Source organism: Falco peregrinus, chromosome 2 (genome assembly GCF_023634155.1).
Source record: "Falco peregrinus isolate bFalPer1 chromosome 2, bFalPer1.pri, whole genome shotgun sequence".
NCBI lineage: Eukaryota > Metazoa > Chordata > Aves > Falconiformes > Falconidae > Falco > Falco peregrinus.
This window is the reverse complement of record NC_073722.1, coordinates 83,464,368-83,479,364: the sequence shown is the minus strand read 5'-3', so window position 1 is coordinate 83,479,364 and position 14,997 is coordinate 83,464,368. Positions and strand designations below refer to the sequence as shown.

Genomic DNA, 14,997 nt, shown 5'->3' with positions numbered 1-14,997 from the left:
GCCCTGGATTAGGGCTACGCTAGGGATGAGGCCTGGTTCTGCCACTTAGCTGCTTCGGCACTTCACGTTTCTGAATTCAAAACACATTTTCTTTAACAAGCAATAACAGAACAATGGAGAACAATTAACAATGGTTTGGTCACTGCTGATGAAAATTATGGTTTCTAGTGTATATTGCTTTATGTAACATTTTTGAAACCTGGATCTGCAGTAAGAAAAATGTTCTGTTTCATGCCCACAGATGAGCTCCCTGAGATGAGCAATCATGTTTTAACAAGCTTTTAAATCAAAGGCTGTAAATGAGCATCAGTCTGCACAAACAGCTGGGAATCTTCTGTTGTTCTAGGCCCGTATATTTGTCCCATTCAATACCTTGTCTGTGTCATTTGCCCTTTTGTCTGTCCTGTGCTCTTCCGCTAAAGACTTCGTAGGCTTTGGTTTTCTAATACTGCTCTGGCTCCCGCATTTAATGCTCCTTAACTGCTCCGTTGAGGTATCGCTGAAACAAAAAAGTCCAAGAGTTTCAGGGAGTTGCCTCCCCTTCAGGAGGAAGGGAAGAGAAACAACTTTTCAGATGAAGTGCTGATCCATTTCACCTATGCAAACAGGAAAGGAGTGAAGAAACAATGAGAATGTAGGTGAGATGCAAAGAACCAGGATTTCTGGATAACATTACTGTGTTCCGGTGTTTGACACACACGCACCTTTTTTTTTTTTTTTAATCACTATTCTGTTAACTCTTTTTTTTTTTTTTTTTTTTTTGTTACATCTAGAAGTAGCCTGCTACCAAGCTATTCAACTGACCTGAATATCACCTACACGTGGACTTCAGAATTGCCTTTCTGTGGCCAGGATTAAATGCAGCCAAGCAGGAATCCCTGAACAGATCAAGTTTTAACGTTTAGATCTGTAATGGCGTGGTTCTGGTACGCCCTTTTTTTTGTGCGCCACAGACAAAAAAGCACTACCGTTCTACAACTGCATGCTTCATCCATCTGAGAGGTGAACAAAACATCATGGCCATTGGAAAAGAGTGGCATAAAGATAAAAGAACCTAGGTGATATCAATTTAAGCTATCTACGTTTAGGTTAAAAGAAAACTTCAGGCTAGAAAAAAAATTATTTCACACGTGCATAATAGAACAAGCTTAACTGGAGAATTCTTTAGGGGAACTGATGAACTGAAAACCATTTAAGGAGCAGTCACGATGCTTGCTAAAGGGATGCTTTCATGAAAAAAGTTGTTTTCCCAAGTTTTTCCCCTGACGAGTTTAAAATTCAATGGAGATAAGTATTTGACCAGAGTGAACATTAGTCACTGGGTATGCCTTTCATTTTCATGAAGTCATCACAGCAAAACATGTAATAGTTATAAATTTCATGCATTTGCAAAACTGTTTTGACTCTGCTGAGGACACAGTTAACATTCTGGATTTGGGTGCAAATTTAGTGATGCTGGGTTTGCATTTCTTTTGGACACTGTCTTCTTCCAGAAGACATTAATTCTTCTCTTCTATGTCCAGCAATGTGCTGCTGAAAGAGTACGGTAACAGAGTCAAAAACAGCACGAGTTTTTCCTCTGCTTGTGTTTTGGAAGGATGGTTTTGAATCACTAAGAGTTTGACTGTACTGCCTGTAAGTAGGTGTCCTAGGTTTTCTAGCACAGATCTGTACAGTTCTTTCAGTATTTTCCCGTGCGAAGGAACGACGAGAAGAATGATTTTTAGGGCGTTTGCTCTATGACTATAGTAATGGTCTTTTTGGAGGGGAGACTCGCTATTTGGTCGGTCCGGTCAGCTCAACAGTCCTTGTGCTCGACAAATACAATGGGAAGTAGCGGGACTACAGGGCTGGAACAGGGGAAACGCGAGACGACTAGTTTGCTACTTGCTGAAGCTCAGACACACTTTTCCCCTGGATTATGGGACACTAACCCACACACAGTAGTATACTACAACTCCGCTGCTTGCTTCAGGAGAACAACTTTGTAGTTGTTAGCTAACCAAAACGAAGCTTACTCAGCTTCAACAAGAATGTTGGGCTGTTGTATTAGACACGGGGGTTCCTAAGCAGCAGTGGCCTTCAGTGCCACAATCAAAAAGGGCAGGAGAACCTGAAGGGAAGGAAGTGCTTGGCAGCCTTTCCCTGACCTGCTATAGGCTTGAGACTCACGGTTTTACTCAAAAAAGGACAGATTCCCTGGGGATTTAAAAAGCGGCACACAGAATAGAGATTTGAACTCAATCTCCTTCTTCCTAGGTTAAAAAAAAAAAAAAAAATATATGTCTCAGAAATGAAAAGAATATGTTAAGGGCAAGGGGCAGAATGTCTTGCTCTCTTCCCCCCCTCTCCTAGCAAACAGCGACATCATTCTCGCTACAGATGCGTTACCAAATCAACTGCGTTACTTTGACACATATTTTCCATTATGGTTAACATGCTATGCCTATGCACCATTTTATAATATCTCTGTATAACTTACATTCTACAAGCTTAGTGATAAGTGACAAAAGGAACCCTTGTTTTTTGCATCGTCCCACTTTTCCTCCAGCCATAGTAAAAACTTTTAGCATTTTGTCCTTGAAGTATCTTCAAAAGCTTAAATGTCCTGATAAATTCATGTGATAGCATCGAGCTGCACTGTGACTTAACTACTGCTTTGCTGCAATCTCCTACCGGCGATGAGGCACGGATGGCCCGTTAGCAATTACGAAGTGCTCTCTGGGAGGAGTTAGGGGAGACCCAGCACTGCCTGGGTCCTCATTCCCTTACCAGACCCTGCGGAAGGCCACAGTGGTCCCAATTAGAAGGCAACACATGATGACTGAAAGGAGGGGGAAAACCCTTCTCCTGATGTCACGTGTGTAGAAAATAGAATATGTGGCTCACTGTCCTGTCCCATCGTATGGCTCTCAGCTTTCTTTCTAGGGCTAGCAATACTTTAAAACACTGTCTAAAAGTTTATTCATGTTAACCATGTCCTCCTTCGGTAACCTGTCCTTTCAGGTCTGCTTGTCTTAAGAGTAAGACACCAGATCTTTATATACATTCTTGTAAAATAAGCATAACTGCAAAATTCTTCTAGGAGCTCTGACATCCTGCCGAGTTCTCAGCCACAGTGAGTAAATGCCTGCCCCATCCTTCCGGTGACTTTGGCCTTGGGAACTGGTAGGTCTCAGGAGTTAGGTACAACAGAGTTACACCCCGATGAATCACATAAACCTGAGATGTTTCACTAGGCAGGAGTCCTCAAACTACGGTGGGCCGGATACGGCCTCCCAGGGTCCTCGATCCGGCCCCGGTATTTACAGACCCCCCCGCCCCCCCCCGCCGCTGGGGGTTGGGGGGGGAACCGAGCAGCCGCAGATGACCTCCGGCCATGTAGTCCCCCCCTGGTTAGAGTCCTCAAACTTTTTAACCAGGGGGCCGGCACGCGGATGCAGTGGCAGGCAGTCATCTGCGGCTGCTTGGTTTCCCCCCCCCAACCCCCGGCAGCGGGGGAGGGCGGGGGGGTCTGTAAATACCGGGGGCCGGATCGAGGACCCTGGGAGGCCGTATCCGGCCCGCGGGCCGTAGTTTGAGGACCCCTGCTCTAGAGGATACAGTTCTCCTCACATCACACCTGGATGAGATGCTACAGCCCTACCAGGGTGCATTATTTGAACTGTGGAGCACCGGGCACTCGAGGCCGCCGGGCGCGGCCTGGGCCTAGCAGGGGGCGCCCACCTGCGCCGTGGGAGGGTGCGGCCCGGCCCGGCGGCCGTGGCGGCGCTGCCGGAGCAGGAGAACCAGGTCTTCCTGGAGCTCTTCCGCCAGCACAGGCTGGTGATCTGTGCCTGCGGGCTCGGCGTCGACCGCATCCTGCTGGGCTTCCTGCGCCTCTGCTGCGAGCCCGCCAGACTGGTGCGCAACAGCAGCCCTGCCGAGGGGGTGAGGGCAGCGCCTGCCGGCCGCCCTGCCCCTTCGGCCGCACGGCCGCCGCTCCCCTTTGGCGGGCACGGCCTGCCCGGGGGCCGGGGCCGGGGGTGCCGCTGGCTCCCCGAGCGGCGGGGCTGTGCTGGGGGGGTGGGGGCGCTGGCTGTGCTTGGGCGGGGAGGAGCGGGGCTGTGCTGGGAAGCGGGGGTGCCTGCCCCGGCCTGGCCTTTGTGCTTGCCGGAGACGGGCTCGCCGGGCCGGGCACCTCCGTGGCAAATCCAGGTCCGAGCTGCTGCGGCGCGATGGCGGCCTGCAAGTAATAATGAGTGAAGTAAGCTCGTGTGCGTAGCTTGTAAACATCAGAAACCTGGCAGTAGCCAGGTAGCGGAAAGGAGTGGAACTTGTCACCGAATTTGTCCCTCTTGGCACAAAAAGGTGCCACTCTGTCTTCCCTGGAAGCAGGGAGACTCCCGGCCGTCGGGCGGTGATGTGCTGGGGATCTCTGTAGTGAGCACGGGGAATGAATATCATCGCTGTAGTTTGTAAGATTAAGGTTGACGTGTATGAGCTACCTGTTGTAGCTGTCTCTGGTAGCAGGTGAGTGGAATCCCAGATGATGTCTTCCCAGCTCTCTGCTCTTAAGTCAGTATTAAATTTGCTTGTTCTCTGAAAAAGAGTTATTAAAACGTTAGAAAATATAAAGTCCTTTGAGTACCATTACTCATATTTGCTTAAGTATTGTCTAGCTACTACTGAAAATACACGGATCTGTGAATCACCTGGATGAGTTGGAAACTGAGCAAAGTATACCAAAGAAGAAAAAAATTCATGTCATGCTTTTAAATTTGTTTTGGACAGCTCGTTGAAACTAACCGAGTATGTCTAATTAAGGGGGGTTTGCATCCATTTTATCAGTTGCCACAGTAATGTCTTGTGTTTTTATTCTTTTTGGTTTAGGAGTATTTTATTGATCAGCTGAGGGCAGATGAAGTTGTTCATCTTCCTTGGCGTGTTACCAATGAAATTACAAATAATACTTGTATGAATTTTACACACAAGGAGGAGTCATCTTTGCAACAAGTCGAATCCTTGTGGTAGATTTCCTGACTGACAGAATTCCTGCAAACCTTATTACTGGTAAGAGTTTAATGAAATAAAGGTAAGACTGTTCTGTTTGAAAATACATAAAGCTTAATTCTATGTGAAGAGTTCTACTAACTGGTATTGACAATTATTCCTTTTTTTTTTCCCCACAAAGACTGAGGTAAAAGGAGCAAATATGTAGTTTTTTTCAAATGGTTTTCTTTGCTCCAAACTTGTTTGCCTTATTTAATCATACAGTTTGAAAACATCCACGTTGTGTTTGGATACTGCATCGTGCATTTGTGTGGCTTTCTGATATCAGTTAGTGGCTGGAAAACAAATCAGCAGTTAAATAATGACATTGACATCAGAAACATAAAATTCGGACTGGCTTTTTAAGAACAGTTGATTGCACTTGGTGAAATAGTGTCAGATGGTCTACAGGACATTGGCCTATGATTAAATGGCCTATGATTAAAACTGATTTTAGATGTTGTGTTTTGTCAGCCATGCATGCTACGTATTTTTTGCATTAACAAATTACTCCTAATTACTTTTCCCTTCAAAAAGTAGCAATACTTTACTAATCTTTGTCTTGACATGCTTTGGACACTATCTAAATAGCAGTATTATGAAGTAATACTGTTATTAACACTGCAAAGATTTTGGGAATAGCTTGTGGCCTTTTTGGTTTTATGTAGAAGTTATACATGAAAGATGTTACGGTTAGCAGTTAGCTTTTTCCTCTCGTGTTCTGTTCCCCTTCTGTCCCAACCACCGTTGATTTTATGTTCTTTTCTAAGCTGGAAACCTTGTTGCACCCTGGAGAACTAGTAAAATAGATCTCTAAGAGGCAGGGATATAAGAATATTTTACTGTTATCTAAATGTTAACATCTTAATGGCTAAATGTAACTGAATATTGAACGCTTAGAAGAATGTAAGTTTCCGCTTCAAAAGATGTATCCCCTTCCTTTTTGTCAATGTATGACAAGCTGTAACCTGTAAAACATTTTGAACTGTTTTATGCTAGACCCAAATGACACTAGATTTGTCAATTCTTATAATTTCTGGGTTTAAAAAAGGGAACACATTTTCTGGGCAACTATTTTAATTTCTGTTCTTACCCTTGACGACTCCTTCTTCTGCTTTCTGCCCTACCAAAGAAGGAGGAGGCAGAGAAAGAAAACACACCTTTGGACTTTGTCAGGATGAAAAGAAGAAAGACACAAGATTTTTTAAAAAGTCCTGGCCTATAGTGATCCAGAGCTGTTCCAGGTTTTGAATTGCCACTGGAGGTCAGCGTGACAGCAACTTTGATAGACTTGTGGCTTCATTTTAAAAGTCAGGTAATACCTGGTCATGCTGGAAACATCTGTGTGTGAAATTGCAGGACAAAATCCACAAAAAATTGTAATAGCATTTCTTGAGGAGTTAACACATAAAAACTGTTTCTAGGCGTTATAAATGCTGTGTATAGAATCGGTGTACAACCACTTGTGAATTAGTATCTGATGAACTCATAAATTCAGTGAAATGAAGATAAGAAATTATCACTGCAGTAAAGAAGAATTATTCCTGGTGGTTTTGGCCAAATAGAAATTATGTGCTTAATAGCATGGTAAAACTGATGCGAGTTGGTGTAGTAAACAGTGGCAAATTGTTTCTACTGAGGCTTACACAGCAGTATGGATGCACTTCATAAGCTGAGATACGTTGGCTGACAGTAAGGAAGTATTATGATAAACACCTAGTCTTGCTGATCTCTTTACAAATTCTGTATCTCCTGTAATGTCCTTTGAGTCACATCTTGACAAAGATGCTCAGAAACAAGTATTATTATGTCTTTAAATTTTCTTCACAGGAGAGATGTAAAAGTATCTAGGTAGAAAAATACCTTTTAGTGGATTATTCCATGACTCGATCATGAATGGCTAGCAGTTACTTGGAAGTTTTTTTCTTATAGATGCCTTTGCATTTGCAAAGCAAAGGCATATTAAAATCAATGCTTGGGTGCCAAGTTGAAGGAACTTGTAAAAATTAAATGCACTGTACATTTGTCAGCTTCTGTAGGTACAAGGTAAAACTTGTGATGTTTGATGTCCTTTACTTCCATTTCAGAAAGGCATTTATTATTCCACTGGAAGTTGTGAACGGTTAAAAGTACCCCATAGGACTCGCCTCACTAGGGCGAGAGTGAAGAACTGTAATGCGCTATTTAACACAAGCATCACAAGCATCGGGAAGCCTTTGTTTTAACAGGTCTTGGCTGAGTGGAGTGTAAATCCCTGAAGTATGCACCTCAAATGCTTGGTGTAGTTAAACTACTGTTTCACTTCTCTACCAAAATGTGCACGATAAATCTTTTTTTCCCTCATATACCCATAGCCATGAAGAAAACTGGAGGTGTATTCATACATTTGGCGGTTGTTTCTGTCCTCAAGTGTGAAAATGTATGTCACAAGAGGGGGGAAGCAAAATGTTTTCAAAAGTTCTTTGATTATGTAAATATGTGAACTGTTACGAATGAAACTTACTTGACAACTCTGTAATTCTAGAACTTCTCTAACGAAATAATACAAATGTCACAATTTTGAACATAGCAAACTTGCTTTGTTGTAATACCATGTTATGTCTTATATTCACTTTTACTCCTTTTAAAAGGCTCAGGTTCAAATTTTGCTTTAGGACTAAAGAATTTTCTAAGTTTTATCCTGCCACTCAAAGTTTGTTTTGGTTTGGTGAGTTTTGGGGTTTTTTTGCTAAAGATGCATCGTGAACCCCTTACTGTTGTTTGGGGATTCCATGGCACTGAAACTGAGGAATGGCTTGGTTTGAACCCTCGAAAGTTTGTTCTACTGTCGCTTTAGATTATCTAAATTCCTATTGTACTCTATTCAAGGAAAAAATGTTAAAAGACAGTTTTGAGGAAAAAGCTATACAAAATTGGACCTCTTTACTTTTTTGTAACTTGAAAGCCTTTTATTCTGCCAGGCATTTTGGTATACAAAGTGCACAGAATCATTGAATCCTGTCAGGAGGCATTTATCTTACGACTTTATCACCAGAAGAACAAGCGAGGTTTCATTAAAGCTTTTACAGATAATGTGGTTGCATTTAACGCTGGCTTTTGCCATGTGGAAAGAGTGGTGAGAAATCTTTTTGTCAGGAAACTTTATCTGTGGCCAAGGTAAGGCACCTCTTCATTTCACTGGAGAGTTAAATTTACCAAAACAAACAAACAAAAAAATTAAGGGTGTTACAATGGGTTCATAAGACAATGAGGTGTATGCAGTCACGCTACTAATCTGTGTTTCTTCTTGTATTTCCAAACAAATTTAATTCCTTTTTTGACAGAAGAAGTGGTCTTAAAGACCCTAAACTTCTGTATTTTTTAAAATAGCCCCAAACTAAGTCTGTAAGGGCTGAACCTTATGGTATAGCTGTCCTTTTAGCCAACAGAGATCACAGCGGAAAGTGACATTCTTAATAGCTTAAGAAAAACTGCACTTACTAAACAGATTATTTAAGCTGTGAAGTAACAGAAGTACAGGCTCTCCAATCTGCCATTCACGGAGGTATTTGTTTCCAGCTGTGATGAAACTCCATGGGTTTCTTTCTACATGTCATATTTTTTTAATCATCTTTTCCACGTTATGTTGTGTATGAAGAATATTTCTTGATCACTGATAGAAACCAGATTGCCAAGTTTGTGACGTGCATGAGGTCTTTTAGGAGCAGAGCCACAAACGGAATTGGGCACTTTAGCTGATCACCCATTCAGCACTCTTGCATTGGGCCAAGGAGGTCTGCTCATTTGTTCCTTTAGTCCGGAATGTGTTTCACTTTATCTTAATGTACTGTTACTCTGCATTGTAAACCCTTAACAGTCTTTCTTTCGGTATCACAAAGCAGAAGTAGACATACATAGGATACAATAGGTTGAATAGAAGCTCTCTTTAAATTTTCTTCCTTGGCTTCTGAACCATGCAGAGACCTGGGGGTGCAGCATGCAGTAAGGGAAATACCTGTTGAGTCTGGGGTCAGCAGACATGGCATTTTCTGAGCCTGTTCAGTTAGTAAAAGTCAGGTAGCATCTCTATACCTGTACAGCTGGATTGGCTGTAAGGGCTGTGTGTTAACAAGGACCTGCTGGCTTATGATCAGAAGCTAGGAACATCACAGAATCTGCTAGTGAAACCATGTGATTCCAAAGGATTTATGAACCCATTCCAGTTTCTCCCTGATGAGATTTTTTTTTTTGGTTTTACTTTAATATTTGTTATGTGTAATAATGATGTAGGATGTAGTGCGGTAACTTTCTAGATGGTTTTCTGAGGCTGTTCCAAAGATTGCAGTCTTCACATCGGTAGAAAATGATTTTGCACTTAACTTCTTTATGTTTAAAGTAATTGTAGTTTATACAAACTTCTGAATAGTTGTAGGTCAAGCAGACAATACATGTGAATCTCAATAAGCTGTTTTCCTCTTGGATTTCATATAGCAGTGAACTCATTTTTAGAGAAGCATAAACCTGAAGTGGTGGAAATACATGTGTTGATGACGCCTGCTATGCTTGCTATTCAGACTTTGATCCTGGACATTTTGAATGCATGTCTGAGAGAACTCAAATGTTACAATCCAGCTCTTGAAGTAGAAGATCTATCTTTAGAAAATGCTATTGGTAAACCTTCTGACAAGGTAACCATTTTGATTGTTCTGCTGTATCTAACTCAAGGGATGTAGATCTTCAAACTGTCTACCATGCAAGCAAAAATACTATTTGTAAAATAAATAACCAGCAGCAATTGAGTATTATCCCATGACATGTTTATTACTGGTACAAGGAGAGAAACTGTGTTAATCTGTGATGGTGATGATAAGAGTTGCCAGTAGGGGTTTTGGTGTATTGGTATTATTGTTCTTTCTTTGTTTCCGAAGTCTCTATGGTAAGAACATCCTGATTCATGGTTGGTGTATTATGATGATAAAGATGTGTGCGATTTCAGCTCAAAATACTTTAGAGATAAGTACGCTGTTATTCACACCCACCCCCTTTTTTTCCTCTTGAATTTCCTGCTTGTATTTTTTGTTGTCTCTATTAGGAAGAGCACTGTATATAATACATAATATACAACAGATGTATGCGTGTGCATCTTTTCATTACTGTGTATGTCATTAATTGTGTGTTATTTTTGGCAGTTCTGCCTTGTTTGGCATACATGCTCTCTGTAGAGTAAAATCCTAAAACACTGTATTGACATATGGTTGTTACCTGTGATTGGATCTTGATGTAGGGCCTTCTGTACTTTAAATATTTGGAGGTTTTTTTCCTTATGCTCTATAGGTTGCATATCTGTGTAGTACTCATCTTATTTTGAGAATTAAATGACATCGTAATGTTTTTTACTTTACCCAAGTAAAGGATACTAGACTAAAGGCGCAGGCCAGTACCAGTAAAAAAAGGGGGGGGTTACTTTACCAGTATTTTATAATTATATGGAAAGTATGAACTGAAGGCATTAAATTATATACATCTGCTAATTGCTGAAATGTTTTAAATAAAGGCATCTATATTATGTTAACTTTGCAAAAGATTATTAGTTATCAAAAGAAATACTTCGCTATCGCATCCTTAATTGAGTGTTTAATCACTTTGGGAAACAAGTGACATCCCCTGAAGGAAATAAAAAATGTCCATTCTTATCTCTGTTAGTATACAATGTATTTGACATCCTGAACTCTCAAATTTATATTTCTAGATGATACATCGCTATCTAGATCCTCTGTGCCATCAACTTGGAGCTAAGACAAAATCTTTGGTCCAGAATTTGAAGATACTACGTACTTTGCTACTGTATCTAACTTGGTATGTTTGTGTCGCTTTCCTTAACCTTCTAGAGTCACTGAAAGCAAGTGAAAAAGCTTTTGGTGAGAATTCAGGTAAGCACTGAATAACCGTACAAGTTAATGCATGGAACAGTGAAATGTTGATGTCTTTAATTAACATTCCCAAATATATGAAGGTATCTAATTAGGTTTTATATAACCAGCCTTAAGGACGTAGGTTTTCATTGACAGGTAATGCTTTCATCTTCCCACTTAACTGCTGTTACTTAAGTGTGAGATTTGCATCACATTTCTGTCTTCTATTAAGCTAGTAATTGCATAGCAAGCAGGTAGCACAGGTATTCCAGATAAGATTTGGTTTTTTACCGCAAAGGGTTGAAACACATACGCTTCGCAAATGTCAAACTACTGCTGCTTTCTTTTCCCCTTTAGGTTGGCTGTTTCTTGACTCCAGTACTTCCATGTTTGTAAATGCTAGAGCTAGAGTTTATTGCATTGCAGATGAGAAACTGAATCAGAAAGGCAAAGCCTCTGAAAAAAGTGATGGAAAGAAGGAAAATAGTACTGATCATTCCTAATGTTAAGTTAGAGAGTGTCACACAATTTCAAATGCTCTACATATTATTACTTGTGCTGTGGTTCCCTATGTGATCTTACACAGCTCAAGATCTCAATCTGTTAGCTGGGTTGAGACATAATCTTAGTTCAGAAAGCATATCATAACATAAAAAAGTCATGAAGAAGTAAGGGGTTCTTCTAAGTTTGCTCAGCTGATCATTGGAAGAGCTTTTATGAAGTTGTTGTTGAATTACATTGGTATTTAGCTTGATCTTTTTTATGTGAACAGGTAGGAGGCTGCCATTGCTTTCATTAAAAAAAATATATTTGGGACTTCCAGAATTGAAGAATGAGTGAATATTTTAACTTTTTGCTTCATTAATGCACTTCACCCCATTTTAAAATATGAGTGATCTCCAACCCATTACCATAACAAGTTGCATATGTAGGTGTTGAATATTGTATTTGCCAACAACCATCACACGACTGACATCTAACCATTAAAGTTCTGAAGGATATTTTGGCTTTAAGAGACGCTATGTTCAATCTTACTTTGTTTCAGAACTGAAGAGGGAATTGGTCCTAGAAAGCAACTCCAAATGGCAAGCTTTGAGAGAAGTCCTGAAGGAGTTTGAAAATGAGAATAAGAACAGTGAAGACCTTGGTGGTCCAGGTGAGAGAATACTAAATTATGTAAGTTTTCACAGTACAGCTACTTTTTACCTCTACTTGACTTTTGAGAGAAGAAACTTAACTCTTTACTGTAGTTTTATTAAAGAGCTAGTTTTAAAGTTCATGATTTCTGGACTTAAGACAAGGAGGTTTTGTACATATGTACATAAACTCTGTAAAACCATTTAGTTTTACTTAAACTCCTGTTTAGTTCTTGCTCTAAAAGAGAAATGCCGTTTGTTACTATGCAATACCGTTTAGGAAAAAACCTGTGTAATTAAGAAAAAATATTTTAACTTATAATTCAATATTGTAATGATACCTTGGTTTCAAAACCAGTAAAACTAATAATGTAGAAATTTATAATGATCGAGGTAACGTTCGGGTTTAAAAAAAAAATGAAAAATAGGACTTTCTGTCTTATGCCCTTTCCATCTTACACATTCTTGTTATGCACCTCAAAATTCACTTCTCCAGGAGATGCACTTAAATGGGGTAGAGACTAGAAGGCAAGTGTGTCTCTGACTGCTCTGCTGCCTTTCCTATTTTAGGGCTTTCACCCCCTTAAATTTCACCGAGTTTTATTTTAGGAAACATTAAGGGTAAAAAAGTGCTCTTTTCTCCCACCCACAGTGTTCTGACTCTGGATAAGAACTGGCTCTTGCGCCTGGTGTTGTAGGAGTTTATCTGAGTCAGCTCGTGGAGAACTGTTTTTCAAGGCCCACAAATGTCAATAGTACTGTGTGAAACATGTATTTTTTTAGAATCTTCAACCCAACTGACAAAGGCTGAAAATTAGAATGGTCTAAATTAAGTTCTCTCTTATTCCAGGTTTAAAAAGAAAAAAAAAGAACAAAAATAGTTGTCCAAGTATGTTTCAATACATGCTATGTCTGCCTTGTCTCAGGTGGTAAGAACGAAAACCTTACTTATTCAGATGGTGTAAGAATAAAGAATGCTGAACCTATCCACTAACCTTCTCTACTCTTGTTTGGTACAAAATGGCATGCAATTTACTCCCTGAAAGTCCAAAAAGGAACTGTGACAACCAAATGTAAAGGCATTTGGCGCAGGCATGCTTCTAGGATCATTAAAAACAATTTGCTCAAGAGAAATCTTGTAGCTGGGTAAGAAATACAGCACACCAGATTATAAACATGATACTGTTCCTTGACTGCAGGGCAAGTGCTTATTTGTGCCAGTGATGACCAAGCTTGTGCACAGCTCAAGGGAGTACACTATTGCTGGAGCAGAAGCTTTTTTAACAAGACTGTGTATCAAAACCTTTGGAAAGGATGAGAAAACTGGAGAAGTGTGTATTAAGGACAAAAAAGCTCTCAGGTCCAAAGGAAATGCCAGGCCAGACACGGCACCTCAAGCCCAAAAAAGTTAGACTCACGGCTTCTTCAAAACAAAATAAATTCAAGAAGCAGCAAGACCAGACTATAATCCAAATGATAAGGAAGACTGAGGAGAAAAGAGAGAAGAGTTAGGGGTGGAAGATAACAAAGAAGATACCTTTTCTTAAACATCTTATATTTTTTAACATCTTAAAGCTGTGCCTTGCCAAGTGACTTCCAAAGCAGGCTCTGGAGCCTTTCAACAAGACTGAAATCTGGAGTCACAAGGGAACTCTGTGCCAGCTCTGTCAGTACAACTGAGCTCTCTGACCAAGCACACTGCCATACAGAAACGTAATTGGGTTTATACCTCAGGCTCGTTTACAATCTAGAAAAACCAGTGCGTCCAGTTGGGCAGTATTATTTAAGTGCCCAGCAGGCCTGGCTGCATAACCACGAGGGACCACCAATTCCTTGCGCTTGCCGTTTGTAATACTTTTTAAAAGAGAGGCAGCAATCGCGGGGAGGGGGTGGGTTGGGGTGGGAGGGCTTTCCAGCCGCCGGCTTGCTTTCCTTTCCCTTGCCCGCTCGCAGGGGCGGGAAGAGGCTCCTGAGCCGCCCCCCTGCGACAGCGTTACCGCAGGCCCCAAGGCAGCCCCTGCGGCCCCAGCCCGCTGCCACGGCCCAGCCAGCGGCTGCGGGAAAGACAAAGCCCCGCGCAGAGCTGCGGCGGCTGCAGCGGCTCCCCGGGCACCCGGAGGCGGCGGGGGGGGCGGCGGGGCGGCGGGGCGCCGCGGGCTGACCCCCCTCCCGGGCCCCGCCGCCGCAAGAGAGCACCGGGGCCGCCCCGCCGCCGCTCCTCACCGCCTCGCTGAGGCAGCAGCGCAGCTCCGAGAAATAAAAAAGGCAGCACCGTGAGGAGCCCGCTGACCACTGTCACTGCCGGGGAGACGGGAACCGCCGGTCCCCGGCCGGGCCGCCCGCCTCAGCCCGCCGCCGCCGCCCGGCGCTCCCTGCCGCGGCCGAGCGCCGGCCCGCCACGTGACAACCAGCCGGCCGCTGCCCGCCGGCCCCGGCCGCCCGCAGCCCGCCCGCAGCCCGGCCGCTCACCCAGCGCGCCGCCGCGCGTCCCGGCCCGGCACTCTTCCAGGCTCCCGGGGAACGTCTCGCACCACCGCCCCAGGGTGCCGCGCGGGCCGGAAATGAACCCACCTTCCGGGGCCGGGCAGCGCGGCCCGGAGCCGGCCGAGGTGGGGTTGGGGCTTCTCCGGGCCTGCCGGCCCCCGGGTCTCTGCGCGGGCCATCGGCGGGGTGCGGGCTGTGCCGAGAGCGGCTACCGGCGGGTGGAGAGGCAGGCGGAGGTAACACCCCGCTCCCTTGCTCCACCTTCCAGCCCTACCGTGTGCTCTGCACCACTTCATTCTGGTAACACCTCACTTTCGCATCACAGAGAACGGCTGCCTCTGAACTCAAGAAGTTAAATCGTGCAACAGCTCATAATGGCTTACTTGTGCAAGGAAGAACCTCGTATACGCTCTTCCTATGCCACATATTTACACCACTCGCTTTTTGTACTCAAA

General features: G+C 42.9%; 1 protein-coding gene across 1 annotated transcript; it reads left to right on the top strand.

Annotated features, from left to right (window-relative positions):
- Positions 1 to 9,464: 9,464 nt before the first annotated feature.
- LOC101918432 (DNA repair endonuclease XPF-like) lies at positions 9,465 to 13,808 on the top strand (the record flags this gene model as incomplete). Its single annotated transcript, XM_055795070.1, is given in 8 exon segments — positions 9,465 to 9,698; positions 10,760 to 10,940; positions 11,280 to 11,408; positions 11,968 to 12,078; positions 13,258 to 13,304; positions 13,306 to 13,458; positions 13,460 to 13,553; positions 13,556 to 13,808. Coding segments are annotated over 8 exon segments (999 nt in total), but the record flags the coding sequence as incomplete, so codon positions are not given.
- Between the last annotated feature and the right edge of the window lie 1,189 nt (positions 13,809 to 14,997).